At 37.1% G+C, this 12,909-nt stretch overlaps 1 protein-coding gene across 4 annotated transcripts in view; it reads left to right on the top strand.

The window, feature by feature from the left end:
- Nucleotides 1-1,659: 1,659 nt before the first annotated feature.
- The window catches only part of LOC101742364 (CDK5 and ABL1 enzyme substrate 2), a 55,484-nt gene continuing 44,234 nt past the window's right edge, over nucleotides 1,660-12,909 (top strand). Inside the window, exons 1-9 of one of the 4 annotated variants that reach the window (XM_012694629.4) lie at nucleotides 1,660-2,163; nucleotides 3,051-3,178; nucleotides 3,492-3,675; nucleotides 4,206-4,463; nucleotides 4,874-4,909; nucleotides 6,189-6,303; nucleotides 7,035-7,225; nucleotides 7,727-7,934; nucleotides 8,561-8,968. In XM_012694629.4, coding sequence (XP_012550083.2) covers nucleotides 1,826-2,163; nucleotides 3,051-3,178; nucleotides 3,492-3,675; nucleotides 4,206-4,463; nucleotides 4,874-4,909; nucleotides 6,189-6,303; nucleotides 7,035-7,225; nucleotides 7,727-7,934; nucleotides 8,561-8,701 — 1,599 coding nt within the window. In that variant the 5' untranslated portion in view covers nucleotides 1,660-1,825 and the 3' untranslated portion in view covers nucleotides 8,702-8,968. Of the gene's footprint in view, nucleotides 2,164-3,050; nucleotides 3,179-3,491; nucleotides 3,676-4,205; nucleotides 4,464-4,873; nucleotides 4,910-6,188; nucleotides 6,304-7,034; nucleotides 7,226-7,726; nucleotides 7,935-8,560; nucleotides 8,969-12,909 lie in introns of those variants that run through there. The other 3 variants (XR_009972989.1, XM_012694630.4, XR_009972990.1) reach the window with 3 other exon arrangements.

A 12,909-nucleotide genomic window follows, 5' to 3' on the forward strand; every position in this document is an offset into this window, starting at 1 on the left:
CCACCTCAGACACAAGTTTTGATCGTCTCTCTAGCACCACGCTCCGAGAGACTCTGATGACCGATATATCCCGCATCCCCCGTGATGTCATCCGCATAGCAATGCGTGCCCTCAATAGACAGCATGTTATCGATATACAGGATGAAAAGTATGGGGGAGAGCACCGGACCTTGTGGAACGCCAGCTTTAATAGTCAGCGTCTAGAACGAGCTCGATGCTCCACCCATCCAAAAAGCTAGCGATCCATTTGCAGAGTCCCTCGGGAATTCCTTAAGATAAAGATGGTAGCTTCGACAGAAGTGCCCTATGCCAGACCCTGTCGGACGTTTTCGCGATATCAAGGCTCACAGCGAGAGCCTCGCCCTTGCTCTCCAAGGCTTCAGCCCACCTGTGAAGCCACCTGGGCCTTCAGCCCAGAAGTTGCGTATTTATTATTCGCTCCATTAATCTAGCTTCCTTGGAAAGCAATAGACCTATAACTCGGCGGGTCCGACCGGCCACCTTTCTTGGGGATAGGGTGGACGTGGGTGCTCTTCCATGAAGACGGAACCCTGTTAGTACTATATGGGTACTATACAGAGGTGATATAAACGCGTTAACGCAGGTATCAGCAGCTTAGGGGCGCACGTTTTCAGAACCACTGCAGGGATGAAGTCTGGCCCAATTGACTTATGGACGTCCAGGTGTCGAAGCTCCCGCCTGACTGTACATTGTGTAAAGCATATTTCCAGCAGAGAGCTATCATACCGGAGTATGTTCGGTGGGTGACACCCGCATCGTCGCAGTCGAGCTCGAGGTGAAGAGGTTGACCAAAAGGTCAGCCTTCTCTTTCGCCTTATGGGCCAGACTATCATCGTAATATGAATAAAATGATCTATAAGATAAAATTGTTGTTTTATTTACATTCAACCATTTCATATTTTATTAGACATTACGTTCATATTAAAATCAATACAATAGAATATTAATGACAGAAATGTTTTTAAAAACAAATGCTAGTGGCCAGTATGTATCATTTTGTGCGTTACGTTAACTCTTCAACACATCGGACTTGCGCAGTGGTGGGAGATTAGACCTGCATAAGTTTCCTTCTGCAGCTTTGGCGAGCGATCAAAAAACACGGTTCCCGGGGGGATAGCTCTTTAGTCGCTCGTCAACTCTAGTGACGTGCTCCGATTTCGTCTTGGCAATAGCCCTGTTGTAGGACCTTTTCCTTTTCTCTGAGACGTTAAGATCCCGAGGTCTCCTGGCATCATGCCATGCCGCGTATGCGGACCGCTTGAGGTGTGCAGCATCCCTTCTGGCATTGTTATACCAAGATCTGCCACGATTCTATGGGTACCTCAGAAAAAGGAATAAACAGAGAAGTTTCGAAGGTGAGAAGCCATAGGCCAAGGCGAAATCGTAGGCAGCCCTACTTGGGAGGTCAGTGGCCCTGGACCCCGACCAGTTTTGGTGGTGAGCGTTAACAGGTTTCAGATGTACTTTTTCTAAGCTATAATAATAATCGCTATACTAACGTAATTTACCGCAAAGAAAGCTAATGGGCTATTTAATCTTTGCCTGTTTCATTGAATAAATGGAAATAATGGTAAATGATAATTGGGAATATAATGTACGAGATTTCTTTTGCCTGTCCAAAAGTATCAAACAAAAAAATATTAAACGTCTGTACTTACCATACTTATTAACTCCATGGTACTTACCCATTACTACTATAAATAAATAAAAAAATACATAGTTTATAAGTTGCTCAAAATCTTTAATAAATAAAAAAGTATACAGTTTAATTAACTTAAAAAGGAGACAGGATTTATATACAAAAATGCCTAACCATCGTAATAAATATGAAAAAGCCAGAAGACGATTAGCTGCTGTTACCTTTCTATCTAACATATCTCTCGACGGCAAACACAAAGAAAAAGAAATGGATTTGATTGACAATAAGTCGTATAAAAACGATAAAGCCAATGGTCCGTTAAAAACTGTTGAGATATCAAACGATAAAGAAAATGTTTCAAGGAACAGTGTTCATGGCCGCAGTAAGAATCAATCAAGTCCTCATCGCCACGGGACAGATAATTATTCATTAAGTTCAGATTCAGAATATACAACTAATTTAACTCCAGTGAAAAGTGGATTGAACTCTAATTTCAGAGACAGGTAAGATTTATGTGATGATTTATATTTAATAATAAGAAATAAGAACTTAATGCTAAGACAGTGTCTCATGCTGAGCTACTTTAAATAATTAGTTAGTATTCATTGTGAATATAAATGTATGTTGTATAATGTATTTGATATTCATCAATTAGGTGAAAACATTTATACTGATAAAGTACATATCAAGTGGTGCAAGGCTATTTGGTTTAAACAACATTTTTGCAAATCTACAGGAGACCCATTTAGAGTTGAAAATTTATAAAAAAATCACAACAAAAAACCTTCGGGTGTTTACTGGTGATAGGACCCCTTGTGAGTCCACACGGGTAGGTACCACCGCCCTGCCTATTTCTGCCGTGAAGCAGTAATGCGTTTCGGTTTGAAGGGTGGGGCAGCCGTTGTAACTATACTGAGATCTTAGAACTTATATCTCAAGGTGGGTGGCGCATTTACGTTGTAGATGTCCATGGGCTCCAGTAACCACTTAACGCCAGGTGAACTGTGAGCTCTACCCATCTACGCAATAAATAAATAAAAAACTTTAGCAATTTTAATGGGGTAAACTTAATTGAAGTTCAATTAAAAACATTGAATTTTTGATACTAATACCAAATAAAACGGTCCTTAATTACAAAGATAAATATCACATATTTAGAGAAATGTCGCTTCAACCAAATAGCTTTTCACCCCTCAATATAGTATTTCCATCATTCTCTCAAATAAGACATAATTTAAAATACTATAATAGTTTCATCCCGTGTTTATTATTTTCATTCTATTATTTCTGATATTTTTAGTATAATACACTTTTTGTGGTCAAGAACAACTCATGTTTTAACTATTACAGTAAAACTATTTTTAATATACATTTACCCTTTTATCATCAGATGTTCATCAGGTAATATTGAATCATCGAAAGAAAAACATGTATCATTGCGTAGTAAGAGAGGACATCTGGTGTCAATGGCTGGTATTAATACTGAAGAGAAAAGTAGTTCAGAGAGTCTTACATTTGGTATGTATGTCAGCACTTATATTGCGCGAATTTAACTGGTATAAAATCTCAGACTTAATAATTTTCAATAATAATATAACTATTAAAATCTGGCTACTATGCATTAACTATTTGTATTCTAAGTATGTGTAAAACGCTCATCTGTTGGGCTACATGGTCGGGCCCATTTAATGCTAATACATAAGCAGATGATTGCAGTACAAATATATTTATGCTAAGCAGTATAATTAAAAATTGAGTAAAAAATGTAAATCTACAAATTGAGTTCAAGTAGTAAGACACATTTAAACATAAATAAAAGTCGGTGTTGCAGGTCGCTTCCGTACCAGCAGTACATGTATACCTGAGAACCATATTATGATCAATGAAGTACGTTTTGTAAGATCAACGAAAGGAGTTACATTTAGAGATGAGCGGCTTGCATTTGTGCCGGAAAAAAGTGTACCATGTGCCATTTTCAGCACCATTCCATATTCAAGAACTACAAGAACTGCCAGGTATGAAATATCGTCAACATATTGAAATTTTTAACACTTCGTAATTAAAAGTAATTGCTGTGTAATAGAACATATTTATTGTCAATTGGCCAATAATACCTTGCAAGCAAAATCAACTTAACTTTTAACAATGCCAAAAACAAACTAAACCACTTCCAACTATTTTTTCAGAATAATGTGAAACTTAGATACAGGTATTCCATAATAGGTAAAGGATACACTGTATTAGCTATTCATGGACCGATTACATATATCTGGAAAATACTTAGATTATATTAAACATTTGCTTGGTACTGTTCAGAACAGAAAAATTCAATTGGGGACACATGAATAGCTTAATTAATATTAATATGCAGTTTTATGAAAGTTACTTGCTTGAAATATATGTTGTTAAAATGTACAGATCTAGCCTAGCTATCTAAACTATTTAAATGACTGACTATCAGCAAGCCAATAACTTTGAAAAGTAAAAATGAACTATTGGATCCTATTCAAGAATTCATTTTTATCAATAGAAACAATACTTTCAGATCTGAGCTTAGAAAGGATGGAGTGCGCCGAAGAAATACATCAGGACCTAGACCCCTATCTGCAATAACAGACAATGGGGTTGATCCATTTCATCTCTTAGGCTTGGAAAAAGAAGAGAATGGTCAAGACATATCTTATTCTAAACTTCTTGTACCATCTAGAGTACACACATTAGAGCAATACCGTAAATTGTATGATAATGAGTACATTGATAAAAATTGGAAGATATTAAATCGTCACCCTCATGTTATAGCCAGGTAAAAGTTATGAATTTTGAACTATGAATAAAGGAAAGTTAAGCTTGTTTGAGTCCATATACAATTTAATTTGAAATGCTTAGCGCATGTGTGTCCAAATATGTTTTGTTATTAAATCACTTTCATTTATTTCGCATTTTGATGTCTAGCAAAACAATTTGTTCATGGAAACAAAAAGTGAATAAAATATTTGACCAAAAAATAATAAAAAATTATGGTTATTCAATGAAAACAATACTGAAATTGAATAACTATTTCATTCATATTAAACTACTTTCATACATTGCTTTGAGCTGAAAAATAAATATTAGAATTAGCATTTACTTTTAAAATACTACACATAACAGATCATGATTTAATGATAAATCAGTAATCACAATCATTTCATCACTAACAAATTTAAATTTCAGGACTAAGTTATTGACGAGACACAAGGATAAAAAATGGTAAACAACAAAAGTATAAATATCACCATGCTATGCAACAATAGTTTTAGGCTAATGCTATTTAACACAGCTTCATGATATCAGTACTTACTGACTAAAGCTATTAAAATGAACTGTGTTGAGGACACATTCATTAGGTGTAAAAAATGTAAAAAATATTAACGTATGTAGGTGTTAGCGATCAGAGTTATCATACTTCGTATTTATCAAGAGTCAATTATAGTAATTTTGGAAAGATTATTTCCTACTTACGCTAGTAACCTCGAGGGGTTATCCTAACTTCACTGGACGTATTTGTATTAACTTGCATGCTGGTTTTTAAACTAATAACTTACAAAAAAAACATATGTTTGCCCTCGTCTTCTTGCCCATCAAAAGTTATTCAATGATTTTTTTCAATACTGAATCTTAAGGTACACCAACTAGTAAAAGTTATATTTATTTCATACCAGCTGACCCGGCAGACTTCGTAGTGCCTCAATCGATAAATAAAAGACCCAAGCTTTTGTATAAGATATTTAATGTTATTTTTATTTAATTCTGAGCATTTTCATATTTGTCTGCCTTTTAAACCTTCTCTGGACTTCCACAAATAGTTTAAGACCAAAATTAGCCAAATCGGTCCAACCGTTATCGAGTTTTAGGGAGACTAACGAACAGCAACTCATTTTTATATATATAGATAGATAGATATTTAGATTTTGGTTCAGTACAAAAATGTTATTTTTTTTACTAATACAATGTAGTCAGCTTATCTGCAATTTTATCCGAAAATATTGAATGCAAGCATGAAATAATATTTATTAAATTTGGAAAATGCATGTTATTAACTGTTCCTTGAATCATACTGTTAGATAGTACATTCCTTTTTTCAATGTCTTTTTTAATTTACAAAAATAGATAGTGATTGTACATTAGTCATAAAAATGTTACAGAAATAGTTTCAAGATTAAATGACACACATGACATAATATATTCTCAGACTGTGGCTATTTGCCAAAGCAGTCACGGTTGCACCTAAAAACAAAACGTGATTAATAAAAACATACTTTCTGTATCATGTGAGGTTAATTGTTGTGTTCAGTCATTTAAGATTACAAGAGTGATTACTAAAATTATGCTTGATCTCATCGGTCTGTAATGTAATAATATGTAATATTAATCTGATAGTATGTTTCAAGTTGACTGCCCACAATTAATAACTGGGGAACCTTTTTTGAAACAAGCATGTCAATATACAATAATGCTTTCCTCACTTCGATTTAAATGTTTATTGTAGGTGTTTCTCGTACGAGTCTTCCCAAAGGACAACGATAGCGTCCTCACCGCCCCACACTTCTGTTGATAATAAAACGTTCGACTGGGACGAAGGAACTTTGCTTTCACAAAAATATGTAAGATTTTTTATAACATATCTTATTATACCTAAATAGAGATCGCTAGAACAATAAAATATCACAAAATAACACTTATTAGATAAGCGTGTTGACTTAACGCGTTTCATTTTCACATTTTATGTAAAATGTACTGTAATCTCTTAATCAAGAGAAGCTAATAATAGTGTTCAAATATAGGCTAATACCAGTTTTTTTCTAAAGGAATTTAAATTAAAATAGCACTATTATTCAAGGACTACCTTTTAACTGCTGATAAAGTATGTATAGAGATGTTAATAATTAATTAAAGTTTTTGGAGTTGATGGACACGCTATGCCTTTCCGGCAACACGAATTATGAACAAAAATTGATGTAATATTTACATCTACGCTGTAGCATTTACCTTTTGAACGTTGACGTCATTATACAAAATAGAGTACTATTTATAGTATTATGTATTTACTAGTACGTACTCAATCTAGTATCGTGTTAAAACTATTAACTTACTTGTTTAAGAACAGATTTAAAAAAAAAAGCATTCCGTATCGCTCCCAGGTTAATAGTAATTAAATTAATAGTAATAATAATAGATATTTGTATCATCTAAAAAAATCCACAGAACGTTCAGCTTAAATATAGGGTTACAGATTTATCGATTATTTGTAGACGTTCCAAACATCATAATGAGGATATTCAATGAAGTCAAGGAGCGATTACTACTTTGTGTAACTGTCGTATTTTATCCACAGGTTCACTACTGCCCTAATGTACTTGATGATCCAGAACTGATTGCGGGGAAACACAGGACTCTGTTAACGTTTACGTCTTACATGACGTCGATCATTGACTATGTTCGACCGCAGGACTTAAAGAAAGAACTGAATGATAAATTCCGAGAAAAATTCCCACACATTAAACTGACTTTGAGTAAACTAAGAAGGTATGGATAAGTCTGTTAAAATCACAAGATACTGTGACTGACTTAAAACATGATGTGTATTATTACCCTGAAATAACTTATTTATTTTCCCCTCGTCTATTTGCTGGTAGCCAAGGGGGCTATTCCAGCTACGAGCGGACGGTTAGGTAACTTCACAGGCTCAACATGAGAGAATTTACTAACACTAGCTCTAGCAAGAGCAGTTTTTCGCAGAATTTACCACCGGACCGGATTCGCAACCCACTGAGAAGATCCGGCGAGAAACTCAGTGGGCTGTGTATATAAGTTAGTTCGCTCGTCGGAAATCTTCGTCGTAATTTTCTCTACCTAAGGGGCTATTCCGTCTGCGCGCGGACGGACTGACATGACAAATTTATGTTTTGTATTTTCGAACACCCACAGTCAATCAGCACTCATTACGACTCCGTCGCAAATACATTAAATTAAAATCAAACCATCGCATTTCAATAAACGTAAATAAAAATACGATTTGATTTTTAGTATAAAAAGAGAAATGCGGAAAATCGCCAAACACGACAGCGGAGGGATCGATTTGTTGTCGGTCGCTCAGGCGTACGTTTATTTTGAAAAGTTGATACTCGCGAATCTTATAAACAAGGACAACAGGAAATTATGTGCCGGAGCGTGCCTGTTACTGTCAGCTAAACTAAACGACGTTAAAGGAGAAATTCTGAAGGCGTTGATAGAAGTAAGTTTCGTGGATTCATTATGTTATTATTAATTTGTCGACTGCGAGTGTGCGCCACATACGAGTGCTCATTAGGGCTAACACCTGTCACTATGTATTCAATTATATAAAAAGTCAAGTATACATAATGTGGCGTGTACTCGCGACTGCTCAGCGTTGTCAACCTACAAGGTATTTATGTATCGTATATAAAATGGACGATCCGGCCTTAGTTGCATTCCTTCAACGCCAGTTAATCAACCAACTAACAAAAAAGTGAGTTCTGAAATCGCCATTTTGGAAATAGCTCTACGATTAATTTTTTTTGTGATGTTCTTTTTGAAGGCAGCTTTGGTTCCTACCCAATGCGATCTGTTACAATATTAACAAAACGAATATCTATATAGTTAAGTGTTCAAAAAATAATAGGTCGTCAGGTTGGTGATTGGTGTTTAACCCAATATAAGTACATATATATAGCAATACGACATGCTTCACATCGTGTAAAAATCATTTTCAATTCTTTCAGTCCATTTTGCGATCACAAAGTGATTATTTAAAAGTGTGGATTTTTTATCAGATCTGTTCGGTTCGTTTTGGCAGGTAAATTCGTTCTAAACATCTAATAAATAAAATATGTTCAACAGCGCATAGAGACGACATTCAGACTGGACAGGAAGGATCTGATGAAGTTCGAATTCGCCGTTCTAGTGGCCCTCGAGTTTGGTTTGCACGTGCCGCCGTACGAAGTGTTCCCGCACTACCAGCGCTTGCTCCACGACTCGTGACCCTGGCGCCGGCTGGCCCTCGAGCCCTGCGTCCGCGTGTGCCACCGCCGGAGAGCCAGCATCGTCGCTGCCTGGGTCTAGTCGCCATTGCAACATAGTAGCATAACTGTGTCTTCGTACGTACATTGTGTATACAAAAAAAATCGGTTGTCTGTAAAGTCGGTTTACTGACGATAGTTGAACGTGACAACGTCATGAGAAAATACTGATGGAATGGTTTCATTTTTCAATTATCGCTATTATCGTTGCTATAAACAATTGACACCATATTCACTTTTCACTGAACTTCATACTTGACGAAAACATGTAAATGTATTATTGTATAGCAGCTGTCCACGCGGATGCATCGCTCACTCAAGTAGGAGAGAGACAGATGTCGAACGCTGCCGAACGCGGGGCCCAATGGTGCCTCTTTATCGCTCGTTGTGCGCTCTCGCTTGCACTTCAAGCCTTACATGAAACGCGCCTCAGAGCGAGGTAACGCCGCATGAGTCATGTTTTTTCGTGCGTGCAGCCAGCTCCATCGAATTATAAGACGTTGTCACGTCAAAAACTATATTAACATAATATGTTGCTTGTATTGTTTATTCGTTCGAGCAACACTCGACAACTGTTGCACCGATTTTGATGTATTGATTTGTATTCATAAGCTTATGTTTCGAGTTGAAAATTGGTATATTCGGATTACGCTGATGTAAACGTAAGTTATTAACAGCAGAGCTCCATTTTGTCACGACCAAAACGACCAAAATAAATTGAGCCACCATCTGAAATCGGAGGCGCACAGGTTGGTTATTTATGAAATGGTTGCATCTTTGTGAACTCGTGAGTATGTCTTGGCGTAACAAGCACTTAAGCCTTCGTCAAACAGAACGCGTAATTAGCGCGCGTCAGAGCGCTAAACTGACGCCGCGCTATGACGCCGAGATGTGTTGTACTACTGTGGTAACGTACTGTCAAACAGAGCGCCAGCGTTATAAGTACGCAACGCTCTGTTGCGGCGTTAGGGCTGTTTGACAGTATATTACCATAGTAGTACAACACATCTCGGCGTCATAGCGCGCCGTCAGCGTAGCGCTCTGACGCGCGCAAATTACGCGTTCTGATGACGAAGCCTTTAGAGTAGATGCTTCATAGTATAGTGTAATTCGACATAAGAATGCTATAGTGATAATTTTGGCGGCCGTACCCCACGTGGCTTATGTGATAAGTCTCAAAGAAAAACTTTGTTGAGTAGTATGTAATTGTTACAGAATATTATTAGAAAATAGCTTTAAAGATTATTAATAAAAATAAATTAATATTTGTCTGCTGTAAGGGATTCGTCGCTTAAAACGAACACGTTAATGAAACATATAACCTACGTCAAATTCAAATTGAGCTGACGTCAGCTCAATTTGAATCGTCAGCAGAGTAATAGCTACTGTAGTGCATTGACCCCGTCATCAAGAGGAAATGCAGGTGCCAAGGAATAAAAAAAATGTAGATAATTGATTCAAATGCTATTAATCTATCTGAACCCGCTTCAGATCAAGTACGAATTTATTAAAAAAAACGTACCTGGGTCAAGAAAAACGATTATCAAATATAACCATTTACCCCATTATTTCTTCATTCTACAATAATTTGTAATTTAATTAATGAAAAAATATGGGAACGTTCTAGAGGCATACATACCTACACTAGCGACCCGCCCTCGCTTCGCTTCGGAAACTGTAATTTATTATTGATTTCTCCGCTATTTAATGGACGTTATTATACATATAAACCTTCCTCTTCAATCACTCTATCTATTAAAAAAAACCGCATCAAAATCCGTTGCGTAGTTTTAAAGATTTAATATATAGGGACAGAGAAAGCGACTTTGTTTTATACTATGTAGTGATAAAGCGTATTGCACAAAAGCATTTGCTCTCAAAGTATATTTAATGACACTTCATTATTCAGAGGACAGAGGGAATACGTCTAGTGTCGACGCGCTAATAACTTAGTAATCGTAGTGTAGCAACGGCAATACCGAGTTGTGTTTATTACATTAACAATAAACTTCAAGCACCACAGTTAGGTTGTACGATGTAAGCTAAGATCAGTAACGTGCTTACGTTTTATGTTTTTCAAAAGTCTCAAATCGAAGCTCAAAAAGGAAACTTATGATTTTGAAAGTAAAAAATAGCGAGTTAGTGGAATATACGCTAGAATAGGAATTGCGATTCTTCCCTGAAAAGATAAATCTTTAAATAAATCCGAATACAACCTGGGTCTTGGGTATTTGATGTCAATTATAATTATCGTAATCTGTGGTAATACTAACTTTTAAACCGATTTTTAAAAAGGAGGTTCTGTATTTGATAATATGATTAATATTTTTATGTGTGTTCACCAATTACTCAGTTAAGTGGGGACCGGTTTTCCAAATTTTTTTATTGAAAGGGTAATATGTCCAATTGATCCCACTGTTAAGTTTAAATTGATGTACTTCAGTCTTAAAATAGGTTTTAAGTTTTTTCTCGAAACATTAAAACATAACATTGCCTCGATTATATTCACAGACTGTCAATAAAATATCACAGGACTGTGATACTGTTCTACTTAAAGTAGTTATTCTCGCCAATTGCCTCCATTATTATATTAGGTGCGTGTTAGTATTAATAAACAAACAAAGAAATTAATGAGCATACTTAACACGTTTACTGTTCATTAACGAAACAAGTAGACGGATATCACTGACAATTATAACTGATAACGGCCGTCTGGTGTAGTGGTAAGTGACATGGTCACTACACAAGGTGGTCGCGGGTTCGCATCCAGCCAAGGGAAGATATTTGTATGATAAATATAAAATGTATTTTCCAGGGTTATGGATATATATATATATATATATGACGGAGGAGAAACGCTGAAGGAATGTTTTTAAAAAGTGTGACGTCAGCATTGCTGACGTCACGGTCTTTAAGTTCTCGATGATGACTCATGTTTGGGCTTCCAAAACAAAACTTCACGAGAACTGCGTATATTGCACGAGAAGCATAACAACGTTACAGAGAGATCCGTACTGTACTACGGCTCGGACACGAATGAATAAACGCTAGACAGCACGGCCGTATTTATAGGACTTCGTACACGTCAGCGTGTTTACAAGTATTAAACACGTGAGCGTGTTTACAAGATTTTAAAGTATTGAAATTACAATAAAAGGGACTGTTTAACATCAATTTCTTATCACAGAGTAATTAGTTGATGATCAGTAGGTAAATAGTCATATTTGCGCCGACACGGCCATACTGACAGGCGGTGCGCGCTCTGCACCGGCCTCGTTGATTCTCGTAGGTTTTTCTTTGATTCTCATTGACCTGCAGGAATAAAAAGTTTCTCTGAGTAGCGCATCTGTTATACTTGCGTTACTTGTAACTATGTAGGTTTGAGACTTATTAATGCGATTTGATTGTAGGGTTCTCGGAGGGTATCGTAGGGTTCTCGGAGGGTATCGTAGGGTTCTCGGAGGGTATCGTAGGGTTCTCGGAGGGTATCGTAGGGTTCTCGGAGGGTATCGTAGGGTTCTCGGAGGGTATCGTAGGGTTCTCGGAGGGTATCGTAGGGTTCTCGGAGGGTATCGTAGGGTTCTCGGAGGGTATCGTAGGGTTCTCGGAGGGTATCGTAGGGTTCTCGGAGGGTATCGTAGGGTTCTCGTAGAGTTCTCGGCGGTTCTCGTAGAGTTCTCGGCGGTTCTCGTAGAGTTCTCGGCGGTTCTCGTAGAGTTCTCGGCGGTTCTCGTAGAGTTCTCGGCGGTTCTCGTAGAGTTCTCGGCGGTTCTCGTAGATTTATTTAAGGTGTTCGGATAAGGATGTTGTGTAGTGTGATGTTGTGGCGTACACTGTGGTACTTATGTAGTGGGCGTACACTGTGGTACTTATGTAGTGGGCGTACACTGTGGTACTTATGTAGTGGGCGTACACTGTGGTACTTATGTAGTGGAATTTTAGTAATCGAAACTAAAAACTTATCTTTGAGTGTTGATTTTGTTGCTCGACCATGCTGATTTGTGAAGTAGATGTATAGGCTCATCGGCTGTTGCTGGAGGGTAGTCTTCTTCCGCCGATATGGTTAAATGGTCTCCAGGTTGTTGCTGAGCGAAGGCGGCATGTGATCCCACTTCTGATGACGGAGGAGAAACGCTGAAGGAATGTTTTTAAAAAGTGTGACGTCAGCAT

This window comes from Bombyx mori, chromosome 4 (assembly GCF_030269925.1).
Source record: "Bombyx mori chromosome 4, ASM3026992v2".
Lineage (NCBI taxonomy): Eukaryota > Metazoa > Arthropoda > Insecta > Lepidoptera > Bombycidae > Bombyx > Bombyx mori.